The sequence below is a fragment of the Neolamprologus multifasciatus genome, chromosome 3, assembly GCF_963576455.1.
Source record: "Neolamprologus multifasciatus chromosome 3, fNeoMul1.2, whole genome shotgun sequence".
NCBI lineage: Eukaryota > Metazoa > Chordata > Actinopteri > Cichliformes > Cichlidae > Neolamprologus > Neolamprologus multifasciatus.
The window spans coordinates 42,325,480-42,347,821 of record NC_140441.1 but is presented as its reverse complement, the minus strand read 5'-3'; the positions used below and the strand labels follow the sequence as shown (position 1 = coordinate 42,347,821).

Below are 22,342 nucleotides of genomic sequence, written 5' to 3'. Positions count from 1 at the left end.
AAGAAATCTCTTGCGTCTCTCTTTGGGCATACATTTTAAGAAATAAAAGTGTGAAATTACATTTCTAAAAAAAACCTGGTAGCTCATTCTCCAGTCTGCCCTGTTATTACAAAACAAAGTTTTTCTTAATTCACAGGAAACATCCTGTTTTTTAAAATGTATTTATTTACCTTTTTTGTTTTGTTTTGTTACTATGGATGAAAAAAGAGACATTTTGATAGTATCAGAATCAGTAGTTAAAAAAAATAACAGAAAGGGTCCTGCCATCTAATTGTTTATCTATTAGTTTTGATGCATGAATTTTCATAAGGGAGGGGAAAACATTAAGATACATGGAAAAATTAAACTCCATCATGTTTTTCATAGCTGTCCAGTGGTCTGAACTGGAGTCTTTACCAGACCGATTTATGTTTGACACCTTAGGAAAACCCCAACAATCAAACAAGCGCATATGAGTAAGCACTCTGTGACAGTGGGGAAGAAAAACACCCTTTTAACAGGAACAAAGTAGGGCAGAACCAGCTTTGAGGAAGGCTGCCACTCCTCCTGCTGTGCCTGTGGTTTGAGGACTCTGACAGTTACCATGACTCAAGGGGTGCTAATTCATTTAAACATATTCATCCTGTTGCAACCAAGATGACTACATTAACTCTGATGAAGCAATTGGATATATGGACAATGCACAGTGATAGAAGCCATTGGACAGGAACTAAAAATATAGTAAATTATTCAGTGGCCAAGACGTTTCTTTAAGGTTTAGTTTGCTACGATAACTACAACAAAAGAGCAAAAACTGTCGATATCCCAACGTCCCCACTTTGAGCACCGCAGCCATCATTGAGGAGCAATGAAGATTTCTTCAAGTGAAAAAACCCATCTGATGTGATGATGAAGAACCTCTGGGAAAGGAGACCAGAAGTCCCAGGAGCTGCAGTGAAAAGGTTAATTAGCCTCCTAATTCTGCAATTAACAGTACCTACTGAGCGAGAGCATTGAGACTGAAGAGGCAAGAATTGGCGTTAAACTTTATACATTTTTTTGATTTCAGCTGTGAGGGCAGATGGGTTTAAATACCTGGGATCAACTGTGATGTATGATTTGGAGATGAAGTCGGGAGGTGGAGGTGGCAAAGATGTTCTTTGGGAGCAAGACCAAAGAGGGGGATTATGGAGGAATTCAAGGAGGACATGCAGACGGTTGGTAGAGACAGACTGGAGCAGCTCAAAGAAGAAGAAAACTACAAAATGTAATAGTTTCTATGCCTTCAGTTTTTTCTACAATATAAAAAATAGTTTAAAAAAAATGAATGAACAGGGGTAACTTTAGAAAAACCACATACATTTATTCCAACCCATCAGTACTAGCTGATAACCATCCAAAGCTCTCCAAATAATTAGAAATCCAGGCAAATGTCCAAAAAGATCATCTGGATCACAATCTTTCATAGTTGGTTAGTTCTGCAGTTTGTTGCCTCAGTCAGGCCCCTGCACTTTCCAGCAGTATACATCAGGGGGCGCTGTCTGCAAATGCAACCCGCTTTCAGACATTATGGCTTCTCATTTGTTAGGTGCCACAAACTGTCCCAGCACACTTTTTACACAACTAAAACAACATCAGACAAGTGTCTCGGAAAAAAGTCGTATTTACAGCAGATAACATAAAAAAAAGGAAACAATACAATTATACAATTGTACAATAAAATGTATGTAACAAACAATATAATACTTCATATTTATCAGAATAGCAAACCTGTTTGTTTTTTTTTCATGTTTTCCCTTTGGCACCTTTTCCCCAATACTCATAACAGATATTTTTAAAAAAAATGTGTACACAGATAAACAATACATGTTTGGCTTTTATGCTGCAATCAAAGGCTGTAACATGTCCTTGTGAAATTCCTTTTGGAAAGACACGGTCCTCTTTTGGAGGAAATGTTCCAAACTGTACAGAAAGTCCATGTGTGGCAACCTTTTTTTTTTTTCATTTCTATGATCTGCTTTGTGAGAATCCAGGAATACTTACAGACTCTGATCAATTCTAACTATGTTTTCCAAATATTTGGCAGCTTTTCCAGATTCCATTGACGTTGAAATTCATACTGTGTGTGTAAACATCGACAGACTAAACATAAATGCACTCTAATGTATTAAGTGTGCATGTTTCGTATATGCTTTTTCATCTCTAATCTTATATATGTATACATCAGTATGTTTGCAGTACACATGTACTATGTGCATGTGAAAGAGGCCACTGAGGCAGAAGGATGTGTGACCTGGCAGATGGATGCAGCACATTTTATTTGTTGTTGTTACTGTGCTGTGTCTTTGTTACTTCAGATTTAAGTATTACAGCTCTATTTCAAAGGCGTTTGTAGTTTTCTTTGTTTGGTTTTTTTGTTCTTTGTTTTTTTAAGAAAAGGGAGATCACTCGTGTATTTGTACAGATTTACAGATCACTACATGTAAGGGACATTAATCTTGTTTTGGCATTAAGGTTTCATCTGATTCAAACTGTCTCAGTGCCTACGGCGCCAGGACAGTAAGACAATATGAAGGTATGGAGGTTGCAGGTGTGGCCAGAGATGAACAAGCCAAAAAAAAATCTGGATCAGGTCCCAACCAATGTTGTGTAAGAGAATGTAACACAGGCAGTTACTCTTACACTCACCACAACCAAATGAGAAGTCCACCCTCAACACAGAGCTGTAGCAATCTCCTTTTTAGATTTACCGACTTTCCCACAGCCTTGTTTACTCCTCCTGTATTTCCTGGTTTTTCCACAACGAGTGCTTTCGATATCCCCTCATAAGCTCGGGCAGCTGCATTCACCTGTCACCTGCAGCTGCGTAGAGCAACAGCTGTGTTGTGAAAGCTCAGAAAGGAATATCGTCGGTGATGATGCTGAATTAGCTGCACTGGAAAATGTGTGATATTGTCTTTAGTTTCCAGTAGCTCTGCAAACATTTGGGGAATACACCCAAACAGCAGGCAGCAATAAGAAATGCCCTAAAGATGCTTTGGAGTCAAACGCATCCACAAAAGCGATGCAGTTCTGTAGTTTCACGTGTTATTTTCTCACCAGCTGTTAAACTATTTGAGCCTTGTGGATTATAGAGGCGTGGGGATTGACCGGATGGGGGCTTGGGATCCTTTTGTATTTTAACAGGCCATTACTGGGGTGACAGGGCACGCTGTGACCCTCAGACACCTGAGAGCTGTTCGTCTCGCTGTCTTGATCAAAAGGTTGCTCTTGACTGGCAGGACCGCCCAGCCCTTCGTCCACTTCATCATCGTCGTCCCTTATGGGTGGGCAGGTGCTGCTCACGGGAGGGTGTTGGTGATTTTTGGTGATGCTTCCCAGTCGCAAACCCACATCCAGTGGGACAACGGGGCTGCCGTTCATGGACCTCAGAAAATCAGGCGTTTGCATTCTCTGAGGCAATTGCGTGAGAGGAGGGTGGTAGTGAGTTTCCGGCTACAAAGACACAGAACAGATTTTGATTGCATCATCATCAGGTTAACTGTGCAGTGGTTAGTAATATGGAGCCGAGGCATTCCACAGTTTGGCAAACTCAAGCCTTGACACGCACACTAAGACACACTTACCAAAGATAAAGAGCTGTTTTTCACATATCTCTCCACTCTGAGTCGGCTTTCCTCGTCTCTGTCCAGAGGCCTTTCTCTCCCCCTCCGGGAGTTGTTGTATATGGCTGGTCTGCCCAGAGAGTCATACGCAATTCCTCCTCCCCGACTGCCTGAGATAGTAGATCGGCTGTCACGGCACTGAGGCTGCTCCTGTTTATGGCATGGAAACAAAACACTAGTAACTATTACTCGACACACTGATTTGGTGCATAGATTGTAGCAATTCTATGCTCAAAACAACAGAATTGCTACAAACATTCTCCCCAAATTCACATAAAAATACATTTTTTAAAGCATCCCTGATTATAGTTAGATCATTTACTTACATGTATATTTTAAAAAAAAAAGTGGTTTTAAAACAATAGCTTAGCATTAACTGGGGAAATGTGCTGTCTTGCTGACAGATGAAAAAAATTGGTATTACTGTGTAATATCCCTTCAACCATTATAAAGCTAAACCTGGAAGTCTTCAATAAAGTCTTCCAAAAAGGAGTTGACATAATATTGATGCCAATAGTTTGATGTTAAATAAATAAATAAAAAATGACATAATTAGTTATGTTAAAAATAATTTAAAAAAATATAAATAATAATAAAATATATTCAGTTTTAATGGAATAGTCTGTTATTTATTTGCATTAAATTAGTCACCGTTTTCAAGAAATTTGGAGGACAGTATTGGATAATATTTTAAGATAATATATATATATTGGAGGTAATATATATATATATATATATATATATATATATATATATATATATATATATATATATATATATATATAAAAGGATAATATATTAGATATAAGGGATTTAATTTTGGGCCCCAAACTTCACTCCAGGTCCTGATTGAATCAGGCCTGACATACAATTAGGCAATGAAAGCTTTAAAAAGTAGCTTTTTGGGCCTAAACGTTGCCTTGCAGAAGAATTGGGCTGTAAAAGACAAAAAAATGGGAATAGCCACATACAGAATGTTACTTTTCTTTTCTCAATCAGCTGCATTTGATGACACTACAGTTGAAATTAAATGGGTTTTCTATTGTTTTGGGAAATATGCTACAGCGTATTCTTCCTGAAACATAAAAGCCTGCCACTCCCATGTCTTCATGCTAATTACAGGAGCTACAACCAGCAGTAATTTAGCTCAGGAAACAGAGCACTATTAAACCAGTCTGATCTCACTAAAATGTGAAAGGTAACTACTGACTCTTAACACCACATTACATAGTGACATATGTCTGAGCTAAACATTGTCATTTTAACTCTCTTTAAAAGAATCAGCCACTATTTTTGCTCTTCTGATAAAGTTGTAAAGGCCAAATCATGGACTTATTATCAGCCTAGAAAACCAACTAAGCGTCAAATAAAAATGAGAATGAGGACAAGAAGTATAAACACGTGAACACAAATTTCTTCTCCCCTCAATTTTGTTTGCTTTATACCTTATCTAAAGGAGGGAATTCATCTGTACACAGTAACAAAGTTTCTAACCTCCCAATTGCACCGCGCTACATCATACTTCACCAATTAGAGCTGCTGGCTTGCAGTTGTAGTTGGTTGTAGTTTAAAACAGCCTAATGTCTGGCCTAATTCTCAGCATGAACTTTAGGGCCCATAGAGAGGAACAGAGATGTTAAAAGAGAGAAAAAGCTGTGATGCACTACATGCAGATTCGAAATGTTGAATCTCAGAACTTAGCCATCTGGCATCTGGCTAGTAAAGCCTCAGTCCCAGGCCCTGGCCCTGCATGCAGATTTATATAGATACGCAGACTGACCCCAAGGGAAGACAGGCTGTTCCTCAGTGTTCCCTCCACCCTCAGAGGGATGTTTTCCTCTGTCTGCAATCAAAAGAAACACAACAAACTTTACCATACTATGCTTTGATTATTTTAAAACTGATGGTATTATTGATAGAAGATATGAATATTTATCTGTTGCGACTAACAGATACCGGTTTGAAGTATTGAAGTATTTGGAGTTAGTCAGAGTGAAATCTGAACGTTGAAAACAGGTTCGTGTGATACAAGTGGTCCACTGATTTGAATCAGTGCTGAGCAGTGTGTGAGAGAATAATCATGCAAACGTACCGTTCTCCTGGTGTCTGTACTCATGGAGTTCATTCTCCTGATAGAGGCTTGTCTGGAGAGAGTGTGTATTTCCTCCCTGTGAGGAAAAAAAGAGCGAAAAATTAATTTCTAAATGGCACTGAGGCTTATAATGCCACGTGTGTTATTCTCTGGCAGCTCAAGTTATGCTAAAGCTTCATTTTTGAAATTTAGTTTTCATGCATATTTGTGCCTGCTGTTAATTTACAAGTCCCCCACACAGAGTTTATGCTCCTCTAATTTTACACGCTCCGCTGTTGTATCTGTCAGCTGGAATATTCTTAATAGCTGTGATTTGCCCCATTTTTATATATTCTTCTCAGCCTGCGGATATTATTAATTCATCTCATCTTATCGCATCTTAATTAAACATCACATTATCTCATACTTTTTCTCAGTCAGCTGTCTCTTTAGCTTCTTGTTCTTGCGCTTGTGGTAACATGTGACAGCAATGATGATGGTGAGCAACAAGATCAGGAGCCCAATGGCCACGCCCCCCACAATGAACATCAGCTCCTTTTCAACACTTGTCTGCTTCAGGGGAATTTCTGTGAAGGTAGAGTTAGAAAGATTAGGATATGCACTTCTATATACATAGTTTATATTACTTTGACAAGTATGTTGATACTGCTGCCATCTACCTCCCACATTAATCTCCACCTCTGTCTTTCCAACTCCCACTTTATTCGTTGCCACACACTGATAAGTGCCCGCATCTGAAAGGTTAAGGGGTCGCCCAAAAGCTAGCGTTCCATTCGGGTGTTCGATGATGCCTGTCGGCAATTCTCCATCTTTCCTGTAGAGAGAACGTACGCAGACAATACTACATTACAGTGGATCCACACCAATGTATGTCACCTTCAATCTTGAACTCTCTGGACAGGTTGTCAGTCTGTTTGAAGGCTAACAGATAAGAACCCAGCCCGTACAAACATGTTTACATATTAGGCTCAAGTGTCCTAAAAAATTTGCACTTTCCCTCCAATAAATGAGATAAATTAGAGTTTATTTGCTGAGTGTCCGAGTCGCTAACAATGTTAGATCCACTTCAAAGAAAGTTCAGTGACACCGGCTTATAGCAAGTGCTATAAAAAGTGCTTATCACTGTCATTATGCAGAAGTGAGTTTCGCTGACTCCTCTCACAAAGATTCATAACCTCCTGCAAAGTGGATGCTCCACCCCCAGCATTATAAGTTAAACAGTGATCCGACAGCCTAGACTCACTAGATAAAAGCCAGCTGGAGTGTTTGAGGTAACTCGGGGGCAAAAAGCGAAAATATCACAAAGTATTTGTCAAATATTTGTTTTTATTATTACTGATTTATTTCTAAGTTTAGATATTATTAAAGTATACATAAAATATAGTGTGTACATACAAAAACAGTAGTAGAAACGCGCTAGCTAGCCACAACAGCTATGGGATATAAATACAACAAGCTTGCTAGCATTAGCTGATAACTGTCACTCCACCCTCCTGTCCTAAGGTGATAAATAATGGCTGTAAACAAATGATACCAATAAATAAATAAATAAATAACTAATGCCAAGGCTTCAAGGTACAGCCACCTGAAAGCAATGGGTGACTTTGGTGTACCTTTTTCCATTTTTTATGGTAAAGACTCTTTCATAGCTTGCAGACTTGTATTATTTAGATAATAATTCAGTGGGACATGGCGTGCTCGCATAATGATAACAATCAATTCCACAAGATCTTAAAGAAAATTGAACACCCCATCCACCAGCAACACTAATTATAGTTCTGTACCTTCTAGAAGAGAACTTAATGATATAGTTGCTGAACACATTGTTTATCTACTGTATCATGTCAAAAATCAAACAGCTACCTGTGGGGCTGAGAAATGCAGCCACAGAGAGAACTTATTCCCCACAGACAACCATGTTAAAATACCCAAATTAGTTAGCAGGGATCTGTCTGTACATTGTATCGGAACAGTTTATGAATGCAGCTTGCTAGCCAAGCGTCCTAGGACAACTTGAACATTCTCAGAAATACATCTTCTTTCGTAAAGAGGCCACTCTATAATGTAATCTATTTTAGAGATGTCATAAGTGTGTTGCATAGAACTCTTGTTTCACAGAGTGGTCTGTGTTTAAGCAGAAAAGAGGAACCATATACATGTACTACATACGCAACACATTTTCATGATAACATCTCACACAGATCTCACGCTACTTCCTTTTCCTCCACCCTCCACCCCTGCCTACCTGCTCCTACTAGTTAACTTCTGATATTTGCTCATCCCTTTCCCTTTTACTTCTCATCCCCCTCCTGCTCCCTCCTTCGTGTGAAACTGTCTCATCTGTCTGCTCTCGGCACAAGCCGGAACATGACACTGTGACAGCAGCTATTACTTCACCTGCCGCCATTTACTAACAGGTTTTCCCAGTGTGCTGTGTGTGCGTGTGTGTGTGTGTGTGTGCGTGTCCACATGAAATGCATATATGTAAAAGGTGATTGTGAGGTGATACAACTTGATGTGTGAACTTTAATATATATCTTTTCTCATGTGTTTGAATGAGTGTTTGTGTGTGTGTGTGTGTGTGTGTGTGTGTGCACGCGCATACACAGTCATTCATAAGTCTGTAAGCTTGTATACACAGTGTGTGCCTCTTAATCTTTACTCACAAAACCTCCTTTCATAAGGTATGTTCCTGTTTTGATAACTAATAAAAAAAGTATTAGATGCTTTACTTTCTGTCAAAACAGCGAATACATAACCAAACATTTGCTCTTTTTCTTGTTGTTTCTTTCAAAAACTTCAGATAGATAAACATATTTTCTGCGTGTTTTCCCCCGTGAAAGCCCAACTGTCACATGCCTCGATTTAATGGGTGCCATTCCTCTTCCAGCTTTTCAAGGCCTGCATTTTTTCTAGCTACACCACACCCTGAGAATATATTAATGCATTGAAACAAACAGCTTAAAATGACAGCTGGTGACTCAAGCAGAAGAACTGAAACACCTGAGTCAAACCCTCAGCTGGCTGAAAGCAGGGCTTCTCCTGAATGAGCTGCCTTCCAGCCTCCCATTGAGGCCGCAGGAGCAGGAAGTGACAGTGAAATGAGGTTGTTTGGTTAAGACTACGTCCACGCTAATCCGTTTTTGTTTGAAGACGCATCATTTTCTCTCCGTTTTGGCCTCCCGTCCACACTGAGACGGCGTTTTCGCTGATGGAAAACGCAGCATTTCGAAAACGCATACATTTGGAAACGGTGCTATTGCGTTGCAGTGTGGACACTCAAAAACGCAGACTTTCTAAAACAATGACGCATGTTAGTCATATGATGCAGTCATGTGACCAATTAAACTAAGATAGCGGAGGGCATTATACAGCAGTTGTTTTGTTTGCTCTGAATTTTGACAAACCTATTAAAGATTAATATCAGTCTGTACATGCTCCAGATAGCTTTTCTTCAAATTCTTTAACACTCACTCGCTTTTGCAACTTTGTGCTTTTGTGTTACTCGCAGCAACAACTCCACCTCATTGTTAGTCCATATAAAAAACTCGGTGCTTTTCCTCAACATTCTGCCGCAAAGTTTCAAAGAGCCGGAAAGAAAATAAGCAGCAGACTAAATGAGGCAGGTCAAATCTTCTTGCGTTTCATGCATGCGCAGTACTGGAACGTAAGCGTTTTTGGCCGTTTCAATGTGGACGTGCAACTCTGTGAAAAGAAAAGGCTAGTGCGGACGCGGAGCGTTTTCAGACGAAAACACCATTTTCATATCTATCCGGGCTAGTGTGGACGTAGCCTAAATCATGAGAAAAAGGGCGGAGATCCTTCCCGGCTACATCACAAAAGATTAATGCAAGCAACCGTAAATACATGTGTAATATGGGTATACACTCAAAAGTAACCATAAGCGAAAATTGGGGTAAAAAATCTGTTAGCTGTGAGAAGTACTGGAATAAATTTGACAGATGTATGATGGCAAAAGCACACTATGAGGATTTTATGTCAGGCCTTCACGATTATCAATGCAAAAACACTGATGCTAATGATATCACCACAATATTTAAATATAATTAAAATGTAAGTGCACGAACTGTATATTTTAGATATGTAAAATATACAATATTTAAGTTGATTTTAGTCCATTTAACTGGAAATTCAGGGTTAGTTTTCATAAATTCATAAATTAGACACAGACATTAGATTTAATAACATAAGTACGCAGGAATTATTGGGGAGGAAGCACTAGCTACACATTTCCATGGAAAAAATGTCAAAAGACAAGAAACTACCGTGATGTGTAGTCTACTGCCGGCATTGTGTAACTCCAGTTCACAGTTTCACCTCTTCACAGTGGTGTCACCATTCCTCTTTCATTTTGCCATGTATGCACTTGTGCACATGCAGTGCAGTGTGTACCCAGCATAAGAGTATTACAGTAGTAATTAAAAGTTTTGTAAGTTTAATCATATTGTCTGGTGTCTTTCTGTGTGTGTAAGTAAACTCCTAATGTGTAAACAACATTGACTGTTGCTTCTACTAAGCATTTTCCAACAAGACTTGCTTATGTAATAGTAACTAATACATAATTAATAAGTAATAAAGTAACTGTAAGTTGGTGATGACCTGAATTTGCTTTCACCAAACATTAAATTAAAGTGGTGAAATCATGGGACACAAAACTGGCATCACGACTGGCGCTTCTGATAAAAGTAACCATGACCAGACAAATCAGACAGTTAGTCATACAAACAGCAGACACCCAGAGAGATAGGTGGAGCCTACCCTACCTGATCCAGGTGAAGACGTGTGGTTTGGGGTTTCCTCCACTCACGCAACTCAGGGCAGCGTTCTCCAGACCCACATACCAGTTTCCATTGTAGCCAGATACCTCTGCGTGCGGCGGATCTGAGAAAAAGGATAATAATTTACCAACTTTAAACACTTTGAGATGGAATAATCAGACTTACAGCTGATGCAAATATGAATGCAACATTTTACAAATAGTAAAAATCACTGTCACGGCTTAACTTCAGTGTAAGGCATTGTGAATGATAATGCATTAAAAATCAAGGAGGGGAAGTACTACTATTTTTTATTTATATTCAACACACTCTTCATCTTGAAAATGAAAGGTGAAGAGAGTTTTATAGATATAAAATGTAGGTAGTGTGAGCTAGACTTGCTAATATGGAGAGAAATGTGTGTAGCAACACAGTGTTCAGAAAGTCTCTTGTGACTCTGGAGAGATCACAACAGTGATAAAAACAGGAAGTGCTTTAACTCTACGTATGCTTGTGTTTTTCATGATTTAAATGTGTCTCATTGCTGCACTACTGGATCATCTCAACTCTTTTGATTTTTAAAACCAGTTTGGGTGTAATGTGGAGGGAAACTCACAGTGCACTACCAGCTGGTTTTTTAACCTGCGGGGTTCCGAGTAAGTCGGATGCCAAACCAGGCAGTCCAACTTCTTTCCATTCATGCTTCTCAGGGGGTACAGGGAGAAGTGAGAGGAGACTGCCCCGGTGTCTGAGGTGCGATTGACAGACTTCCCGTTCAGTTCGGTGTCCCAGGAGAGCTGAGGCAGGGGTCGGGCTACGGAGCGGCAGGTAGCAACCTGGCTGAATTCCTGTCCCTCCACCACAGTCACAGAGTCGACTGTGGAAATGGGATGAGCTGGAAGAGGGATGGTTACAGTGTTTGATCAGGGAGGAGATAATGATGGTTAGATCAACACACTCAGCAGCCAGTGTTGAAGGCAGATGTACACTTAAACAGATATTTAAAGGTCTTTCTAAGTAAGCGTGTCTGGTCTTATGCAACATGCGGGTCGCAGCAAAAGTTTGCTCACTAATTAGAAGAGCGCGTGGCTACATTTTCAGAGAAGAAATATGATACATAGTATTAAACAACTTTATGGTAACAACAGCAATAACTGCTTATGCTTAAATATTTAAAGCTCAAATAAGATTTGAATGCTTTCAGGGTAATAAAATAAGTGAGCATAGTTTTTTTTCAGGCAGTCAGAGTTAATTTAAGTCTGCAGTCTTGTTAGATCAGCTGATAACAGCTGGCCTCAGTGTTGACAGCTCAGCTGATATGCTACTGAGCAAACCTCATGTATTTAAAGTGCTTTAACCTGCCTACAGTTTCTTAAAGCTTATGCAAGCAACCTTCCTCCACCCCACATCCTCTTGATACTGTATCTATTTTTAATCAGCGCCATATCTGTTCAGTACTGTGGGATCTTGCTGCCGCTGTCACGGTCAGACTTTCCATGTGTGGTAAAGTAAAGAGGGACAAAAGTGAAGCTATATCACCAAATATCAAGTATTGTAGGCAGTAATACCAATTTTCTTCAGAGTTAAGTAGAGCTGATGATGACTGATTTTGCTGTCGAATAATGCAGTTAACACTAATGATACCATTATAATAATAACGTTATTAGTGTTGATTTGCCTCCTAATGAGTCATAAGCAAATAACCAAGAGTTGATTTTGGTCAGAATTCAAACCAAAGCAGAAAATCTTCAGTGCAACCTGATCAAGGCTTCTTTTGCTACATACTAGAGGAAACGTGTTGTTAGAGGTTGAATCGTAGAAGCACTTGTAAATTCTATATACTGATTATTACTTGCACTTGATTAGTTTTATTAATTCAAAAGTGTAGAACCATATATCGACAGTAAGACGATAAGATAATGTGAACTTTGGAAACGCGACAAAATATACTCCTGAACAATAAACTTCAATTACAACCTTAAACGTAAAAACCTGAAAATACGACCACTTGTAATGCCTTATTAGGTGTTACAAAGGCTTAATCAAGTGACAAATACAGTCATGAGTAAGTGTGTTGTTCATATTTTGTCTGTGTTACTACATTATTAGTCATGTATTAGCTACGCCTTAATAAACTAACAACCTGGTGACAATATGAATTAGTTTCCATCCTTGAGAAGACAACAAACTGTCTCATCTGTTGTGTATTGTATGCCAGAGTCATGGTGGAAGGACTCACTATGCACAAGGAGTGACAACTCTGTCTCAAAGTTTCCAAAGGGGAAAGTGCTGACATGGCAGGTGTACTTCCCCTCATCAGAGATCTTTGTGATCTTGATGACCAGAGACGAGTCCTTGGTGGGTTGGTTGCTGCTAAACTCCACGCGATCGGCCCACGGTCCGAACGCTAAGGACAGAGACAAAAAGAGAAAGACAGTTTAGGGAACCCAAAAGGAAGGATGCCACACAGAAAGTTAAATCCAGCAAGTTCAAAACAGACCTCAGGCTTTCTTTTTAGCACTTTTAGTTCCGTACACATGTTTGGATCCCTCTCTTATAACTGAAATTACGTTACAGCGTGGGCCATAATACCTTCTGTGAGCAAAGACTCCAATATTACCTAAAATTACACCAAACTATAAAAACGGTGCAAATATCAATTGTATTATTGATATCACGGTAACATTTTCAGCATCTCTGGCAAACTGCTTTTAGACATTTATGAGCTCATGCCTTGGTGCATGATATGTTTACTGGGAGGAGAAACAAAGCCACTAAATAACTCTTGTCAGCTAAAACAGACACATTAACTTGCAATACAGGGAAACTTTGTGAGGGATTGATAAAGAAAACATTTCCCACTGTGAGGAAAAGGGAAGTAACTCAATGTGACAATTTTGTTTTTAGCACTTGGCAGAGGACGTAAAGACAAGGTCGAGGGCAGAAAGAGAACTGGAGCTCAGACACAGTGCCAGTTACCTGTTTTTCCATTTACATGATGTGCGGTGATGATCTGCTCCTTGGCACCATCGGGTTTCTCCTGAAACCAGGTGACCTGCACCACTGTACTCTCGGCATCTGGCTCGTAGCGACAGGGTAGGATGGTCTCTTCCTCCGCCAGGGAAGTTAAGGAATAGTTTGGAGGAGGTGCCACAAAGTCTCCTTTTATTACTGTCACTGGAAGAGAAAGATAGGACCATAAATTCATCTGATATAAGAATCAAGTACTTGCAGCTAATTGAAGGCACGGTGGCCTGTTCATCTCTAACACAGTGACACCGAGCTTGGCACGCTGGTCGTAAATACTAGAATTTGTCAATAGGTCTAGAAATTAAGAATGACTGCAGGAATCTCATTACAAGTGCCACATTTTTTAAAAATTTTAACCAGAAAGTGGAACTCCTGAGACTCAAACACAAGCAAACTCTTCACAGAAGGACTCTGCCTGGGCTCAAACCCCAGACTCTTTTGAAGTGATCTACAGGCTTTCTGAAGCTCTTTTTTCTTTGCACATGCACTGTCTTTTCAATCATTTTTAGTCGATTCCTTATTAATAACAATTTTAAAGGAATGCTTGTTTTTTTGTTTCTTCATTAAGACAACTAACAGCAATTTATTAATCACTGAAGCCACCTAACTTAATAGAAGAACCAGGGTTGTGTCTCCAAATAACACACAACATAACAAAGAAGCAATTTTAGCAACTTGTTAATCCCAGCCTGTGGCAAAAACAAAGAATTTTTTTCCAATGTCTTTAACCCTCTGGTTTCTAACCTGGCCACTGGTGGCCACTTCACTTTTCGGTTTTCAACCATTTTTGTTCTGTTAATGCAAATGGAATGAAACTTTCCAAAGGTGTGTATTTTATTAAATTTTTTTAATTTTCAACATCAGCTCCTTAATAATGTCAATAATATTCACTATACACCACATTGTTCCTATTTTACTGAATGTGGCCACTTGTGGCCAATTGAAACCCATTATAACCACCTTTTTTGATTCCTTGTTACTGGCAGTACTATATTACTATATTTAGGTAAAATTGCTTTCATTCTAAACTCAACACATGAAAATTGTAGTTTTTAATGTTTTTCACCATATGACATCCTTGGCCCATTTTGTGCCAAGCAAGCAATTTCATGTAATATTCTTGGTTTCCACTAGGGGCGTTTGATGGGTTACCACACTCCAATGGACCAATATAATGAAACAATTTTGACATAGGTTTGGTCTTAAGGATCTGATAGTTTGTGTTTGTGCATGACATTGCAGCACAAACATGTATTTGCAAGATAGACTGGAATAAATAATGACGCATCAAACATTACATAGGCTGCAGTGAATTCCTGTGGATGCAGGATATTGAGCTTTGAGGTTCCCAGTCAAACTTAGCTTTGAAGCACATGTGAAAAGCACTTTTACTCTTGTATTTTTCATAAAAAGAGACCATACCCAAAATATTAACTCTAGAAACAAAAACAAAAACAAAAAAAACCCCAATCACAGGACATTTTGCAGAGTTCAAACCTGCAGCTGCAGCGCAAACAACAACAAACACTGTTTGTAAACGTGTCCTGGAGTTTATGCAGGTGCAGACGTTGCTACTGCTGTAAGTAAACCTAACAGCTTCCAGACCATTTATTCTGGCAATATGGCAAGAAGGTGGGAGTGTCCCCCCCCCCCCCCCCCCCCAGAGGGACAAAGGGACCCCCTGATGATCCTCTAATCGCCTGAGCCAAGGTGTGAAACTGGGTGTGAACTCTGGCTGATTGGGAATCACACCCAGTTCAAAGCGTATAATATCTAAATTTGAATTATATTTTGGTTTTCATGACTAGGACTGGTGCTAATTTAAAAAATCAAGTCAATGAAAGTAGAAAAATGTTTTAATATATATGAATTTTATAGTATTTTGAAAACGTAAACATGGGTGGCCATTTTTGGCCACGAACAAAATGAGAGGGTTTTTTTGTTTTTCTGTCACAGCACAAAAAACCAAAGATACATAAAACTCATTGATACTTTTAATTATTGCTATGCATCTAACCTCCATCATGGTTAGAAAATAAATCAGTTTGCATGTATTATTTAGAAAAAAAATGGGGATTTTATGCTTTTATCCCTTTATCCCTTTATCCCTTTGTAAATCATTAAAATTATGTAATTTAACTGGTATTTAAAGGGTTAAAAGTCTGGATTTGAATTAAATTTTGGTCTTGATGAACAGCGCTGATACTAATCTAAAACATCAAGTCAATGAAAGTAGAAAAATGTTTTAATATATATGAATTTTATAGTATTTTGAAAACGTAAACATGGGTGGCCATTTTTGGCCACGAACAAAATGAGAGGGTTTTTTTGTTTTTCTGTCACAGCACAAAAAACCAAAGATACATAAAACTCATTGATACTTTTAATTATTGCTATGCATCTAACCTCCATCATGGTTAGAAAATAAATCAGTTTGCATGTATTATTTAGAAAAAAAATGGGGATTTTATGCTTTTATCCCTTTGTAAATCATTAAAATTATGTAATTTAACTGTGATTTAAAGGGTTAAAAGTCTGGATTTGAATGAAATTTTGGTCTTGATGAACAGCGCTGATACTAATCTAAAAAAATCATGTCAAAAAAAGTGGAAATTTTTCTTAATATATATGAATTTTATAGCATTTTGTAAATGTAAACAGGGGGTGGCCATTTTTGGAAGTTTTTATGTTTTTCTGTCACTGCACAAAAAAACAAAGATGCATAAAACTCATTGATACTTTTAATTATTGTTATACATCTAACCTCCACCATGGTTAGAAAGTAAATCAGATGGCATGTTTTATTTGGAAAAAAATTGGGGTTTTGTGATTTTTTTCCATTTATGAGTTCCTAGGATTATTTGATTTAACTGGTATTTAAAGGGTTAAAATTATGAATTTGAATGAAATTTTGGTCTTGATGAACAGCACTGGTACTAATCTAAAGAATCATGTCAAAAAAAGTGGAAATTTTTCTTAATATATATGAATTTTATAGCATTTTGTAAATGTAAACAGGGGGTGGCCATTTTTGGCCACAAACAAGCTGAGAGGAAGTTTTTATGTTTTTCTGTCACTGCACAAAAAAACAAAGATGTATAAAAGTCATTGATACTGTTAATTATTGCTATGCATCTAACCTCCATCATGGTTAGAAAGTAAATCAGATGGCATGTTTTATTTGGAAAAAAATTGGGGTTTTGTGATTTTTTCCATTTATGAGTTCCTAGGATTATGTGATCTAACTGGTATTTAAAGGGTTAAAATTATGAATTTGAATGAAATTTTGATTTCCATGAACAGCACTGGTACTAATCTAAAAAATCATGTCAAAAAAAGTGGGAATTTTTCTTAATATATATGAATTTTATAGCATTTTGTAAACGTAAACAAGGGGTGGCCATTTTTGGCCACGAACAAGCTGAGAGGAAGTTTTTATGTTTTTGCTCTCCCTGCACAAAAATAACAATGCATTATAATCAATGTTGATGTGGATCAATTACATGCCCCAGACTCTACTATTAATAATACAAGAAATTTCAGTAGCAATGCAATTATATAAAATTGCGAGATTTGAGGTTGTCTTCCAGCTAGTGCAGTGGACAAACAAACTGGTGTTTAAAGGGTTAAAAATGTAAAAAGTAATAATAATTTTATATTTATGAAAAGAACTGAAGTTACTTAAAAGCTTTATGCAAAAAAAATGGCAAAAAAACATAAAAATAATAAAAATTACAGACCTAATCTGTAGGTGGCCACTTTTGGCCACGAACAAGCTGAAAGGGTAGTGATTTTTAACAAAGCCAGAGGGTTAATTGAATCTACAGAAAATGCAAATGAAAACACAGCTTCATTGCAATTCTGCACCAACAGGCTGATTCCAGAAGAGCTAGAAGCCGAAATCTTGGCCTATCTCAGATTGGTGAACTGAACAAGCGGCAGGCGTTTAAAACGACATACAGCAGATGAACATGAAAATGGAAACCTTAACTGTTCGATCTTAATCTGAAAGTCACATCCATGAGAAACAGAAAAAATTCCAACAAAGAAGAGATAAGACCTGAGAGATCGATCTAAAATTTCTGTTTCAATATGTACAGAGGACGTCAGGAGAGACGTACAACATCTGTGCACCACTGCAGAGCCGCTGTCAAGGTTTGGGGCTGCATTTCAGCCGCTGATGTAGGAGATCGGGAATACTGATGGAATTATGAATACAGAAATGTACCATCTGGAAAGTGTCTGATTGGCATTGCTTCATTTTTCAGCATGATCCCAAACACACTGCCAGCGCAGCAAAAGCATTTCTGGATGGAGAAACACACAATGGAGAACTATCACCTCAACAGAGGATGAAACAAAAGGCAGCAAAAAGGGTTTTGAATGTCCTTCAAGAAGCCTGGAGAACTATTCCTGAAGACAACATCAGAAAATTAGAAGAAAAGAAAGAGTTCAGGATGTGTTAAAAAAAATAAAGTGACCAAATAGTGACTTTAAAGCTTGTTAGAAACACACAATCTCAGTTTTTTCTTATTAAATCTATAAATATACTATATAAATAATTCCATCTATTTTAAATTTTCCTGGCAAAATACAAAGAAATCACACTTTTAAACAGTGTTGTATATTTAAAAAGAGAAGTCTCAGTTATATGTGCCAGTAACTACTGCAACTTCTGTGCTGTAGTGGTGATAAGGCTTTTGACTTATTTTCTGTTTTCAACTTGCTACCTAAGGAAAAGTAAAAGCATACAGTTTTACATTAACACGAAGTTGCATCAGTTCTACAGTAACTTTGCAAAGCTGCTTTATGCCGTGCATCAAAAGACCCAGTTCAATTAAAAGCATAATAGTGTGGAAAATGGTGGCCTGGCTGTGCCGGAGTTATATATTATTTGAGTAAGCAAGCTGTGGTTATGTGGGGTGGCTATTTTGTCCGAGCACAGGAAGCCAGAGCTGCTTCTCGTACTGTCACGCTTTTCTGTTAAGCTGAGCCAACAAGCTGCAGGGTTTAATGCAGCTCTGATAGTAGTTTTGTCTTTTCCCCAAACTGTCTGGAAGGACTAAGCAACATTTAAAATGATTTCATTAATATAGTGTTTCAGGAGCAGAGTTTCGGTAGAGACGGGTGTGCACTAGTCTGACTGGCAGCAACATAGCTTTAAAAAATGGCAGTGTTTAAATGCAACGGATGAGGTTTGAAGGCACAGAGTTAGTACAGAAAACAAGCTGTATATCATAAGCATGAGTCAGTAGAAGTGAAGATATGTCGTATAACTAGTTGTTCAAGATAAGCTTTCAAAGAAACGAAATGCTCAGTGTCTGCACACAAACAAAGGGACCCCAGAAAACATAAAGTTAACACAAAGTGCATCGTATCACATGTCTCACTGTCACAAAGCAGCATTATTTAGTGCAAACCACGAGTTTACATAAATATCTTGTTTTCCCCTTCCTCCTTTCAGTTTGCTAACCTGTTTGGTCTCAACAGACTACAATCCTTCACATTACCTGCAATATGTGCAGCGCACTGTTACACAGTTTAAAACTGTATTTAATGCTTCTTTGCATTTGTGCATGTTCACCTTGGCACAATGCTAAAATAAAACTGAATTCAGTTTTGTGGAAGTTTTGCCTATACGCACAATGCCTGCTGTCATATTGCTGCTCTTAGATCAAGCTGGAGTTGATTGATACTACGACGCCACCATTTCCGGTTGTCGAGGCATCTAAAGGCTGAAAGCTAAAAACAGCTTGCTTGCTAATAAGGTTACAAGGTGTAGTTTTGTTTGTAATACTAACAAGAACTGAAAACTCTGGTTGTTTTCATTCAAACTTTTCAGCTGGTTTCTAGCAGCTAGAATAAGTCAGTTTATCCACATAAGTTAGTTTTCATTCGAGCTTTTAGTAATATTCATATTTTCATTCATGGCTTCGTTCGGACGTTGATTCAGTAGCTGATGTGGTAGAATCTGTTCAGATATGTCCGTGGGGACGATGTGATTCATGCATTTACCAGCAGACCTGATGACTCTTCTCATCAGACAGGTGTGTTTTTTTTTCCATGAACGTGTGTGTGTATGTGTCACCCTGATGTTTAAACCTACTTTGGAATCTGCCTGTGCTGCATTACTGGAATGATGCCCAGCCTACCCTGCTTTTATGGGATTGAAAGGTTTTCTTCAGTCTACTGTAGCATTATCTGTTCATGTTAACTTTTTCCAAGTCATTTTTGTCCATGAATTACCTGCAAAGTTCACATCTCATACAATATTTGTTTTTTTTTGTTTTGTTTTTTTAAGCATGCACCCCAAGTCTCACAAAAGATGTATAATAGCACCAATCCATAAACTTAAGGACTGATTCAGGCTAAATTATGATGTATTGTTTAAAAACAAAAATGTCCATGGCTGAAGCAAAGACAAAAAAGCCACATAAATTACACAAAAAACACACTAAAATGCATAAGTAGAAACTGGAAGGGTACTCAGAGTCATGACACAAAGCCCTATGTCCACTGTTGTGATTTAAAGATAAGAAATCAGGATCAGGATCTCTTACCTTAAAATCACATACACATCTTACATCTCTACAATGGTGAGAAAGAAGATATGTATGTAGGTAGATGAGTGCAGACTGCCAATAGTGAGATGGTGACAGACAATAGCACCTAGCAAAGAAAGCTTAGACAAAAAACAAGAGGAAGTGCAGCGTCCACAGAAAGACTGCAGACACTTTTTAAAGTGTCATTGAGTTTTATTGTTGAGAAAGATAAATATAAATGACTTATTTGATAATAAATAAATTTGATGTCCATCTCTCAAAGATCTGATCGCTGCACAGCTTATGCGCTAATGTGCAGTTTTTACAATGACAAACGGTATATAATATAAACCACAGCCATTCAGACTTTGAGTAAACAGTGTTTGACAAACACTGTAAGAGTGAAGTAAGCAAGAACTAGCTTTCAGTAAGGTTTTCAAACAGATGTGGGTAATGACCTTACCTTCTATCTCAGATCAATCTGACTGATTCTGACTCACAGGCCTTATCCCCTTTGAGCTTTAAGCGAAAGTTTAAATCACTCAGACCTCTGGAGTACCCGTAAAACATTTATTTTGTAAGTGCATCAGCAGCTTCTGACATGTTTTGCATACATTTGAGTAGTGATGTTTGTACATAGTATTTAAATTTGAAATGAATAGTGGGCCCAGGATGGAGCCTTGCGGAACACCTGTAGACAACATGGGAATATTTGCATTTCTGGGTAAATTTAGCAACATTATATTATAATGTTGGGTGTTGTGTTTAAGTCTATTTAGTAGAAAGTCTTATGAAGGCTGTGTGGATATTATTTATCATATCGTCACATTTTTGAATGACATATTTATACTTAAGCAGCACACACACATACACACTACGAGGATCCACAGAGTTCATATGAATGCTGCAGAAAGAAGCGTATTGATCAACAGCAACCAGTTTTTCCAGAAACAGAAGCCAGGAGTGTTTCCTAACAGCCCTCCTCTCTGTATTCTTGAGAAAAACTGACTATGCCTTTAGAGGTTGCAAAACATAGCTCATGAATATGCTTCAGATACTGTATTAGGCCTTAATAGGGTACAGGAAAACCAAAGTGTGCATCATGATATTTTTAAAAGGCCTTTTTTAACTTCCGATGTGTTTGATGTGTGACACACAGCTGCTTTAGCGCTGTGAATAGTGGAGTACAGCAGCGCATAGGCAACACATTAAACAATCACAGCACAATAAAGGGGTCAGTAAAGGCAAGGGATAAAGATATATAGTATTAAAAGAATACAAAACATGTTTAAATATCATTTTCATCAGACTTCATATGAGCGCTTATCTTACCAAAGACATGGAGGACAAAGAGGCACAGAGAGAGTCTGTTCAGCAGAGATGTCATTCTCTCTGGGAGTTGCTGTTAACTGTGCACAACTTTTGACAATTTCAGCAGTGGAAGAAAGCTCATAAGTCCAGGTAATACGATCCTAACTGACAGGCAGGCTCGAAGCATTGAGGCACGCTCATGCCTCGTACTGCCGGATCATCCTTGGAGATGGTTTTTTTTTGAGAACCAGATCCCTTTGAGAAATGGAAAAACTGTGCGTAACCCTGTCCTTGTGAAAAAGTTAAATCCTTTGAGTTTAGAGTCCTGTATGGTTGTTAAGCCCACGCCATCATGTTTGCCCTTTAGAGGAAATAAGTTGCAGCGTTACCTGTTTGGGATACACCTGTTTGAGCTACACCCCTCGCTCTCTCTCGCTCTCGCTCTCTTGCTCTCGCTCTGACATACACACACACCTAACAACCCGACAAGCCACAAACACACACTCACGCACACACAGCTGCGGGAAAAAAAAGTCACCTTTCCGGTTTGGTTGAGGCAACATGACAGTTATTTTCTCGTCTTTACTTGCTCTGCTCAGAGGAGAGGCAGGTGAAAAGCAGGCACAAAGACGCTGTTTAAAAGAATGAATGTTTCGCTTTAATACTCACCCTGATACTAAACTACTGCCTCCTCCCTCATAAAGAAAGCCAATTAATCCTTTAATTTAAAGGGATCGTCACAAACATCAGTATTATGCAAAAAATTTCTGTGAAGACTTAAATTTAAAAAGAAAAACACACAAACACACACCACCCTGCACATAATGGTATTTGTAATCTTGTTAATTTGCATACATGTAACCGGCATATTCACAGCTTGTTACAAAATAAATCTGAGCAGCTTTAACCACCTAAACCAACAGGACGCCAGCAGTAAAACTACTG

The 22,342-nt window shown here is 38.3% G+C and overlaps 1 protein-coding gene across 1 annotated transcript; it reads right to left on the bottom strand.

Moving 5' to 3' along the window:
* Positions 1–1,321: 1,321 nt before the first annotated feature.
* LOC146523300 (nectin-4-like) lies at positions 1,322–22,313 on the bottom strand. Its single transcript, XM_085138021.1, has 11 exons — positions 21,419–22,313; positions 13,494–13,691; positions 12,754–12,921; positions 11,131–11,409; positions 10,521–10,638; positions 6,396–6,550; positions 6,143–6,302; positions 5,737–5,812; positions 5,425–5,487; positions 3,606–3,794; positions 1,322–3,474 (listed from the first exon to the last, which is right to left on the bottom strand). Exons 1-11 carry the CDS (start codon positions 21,471–21,473, stop codon positions 3,085–3,087), a joined length of 1,851 nt encoding a protein of 616 aa, XP_084994147.1. The 5' UTR covers positions 21,474–22,313; the 3' UTR covers positions 1,322–3,084.
* Positions 22,314–22,342: the final 29 nt, after the last annotated feature.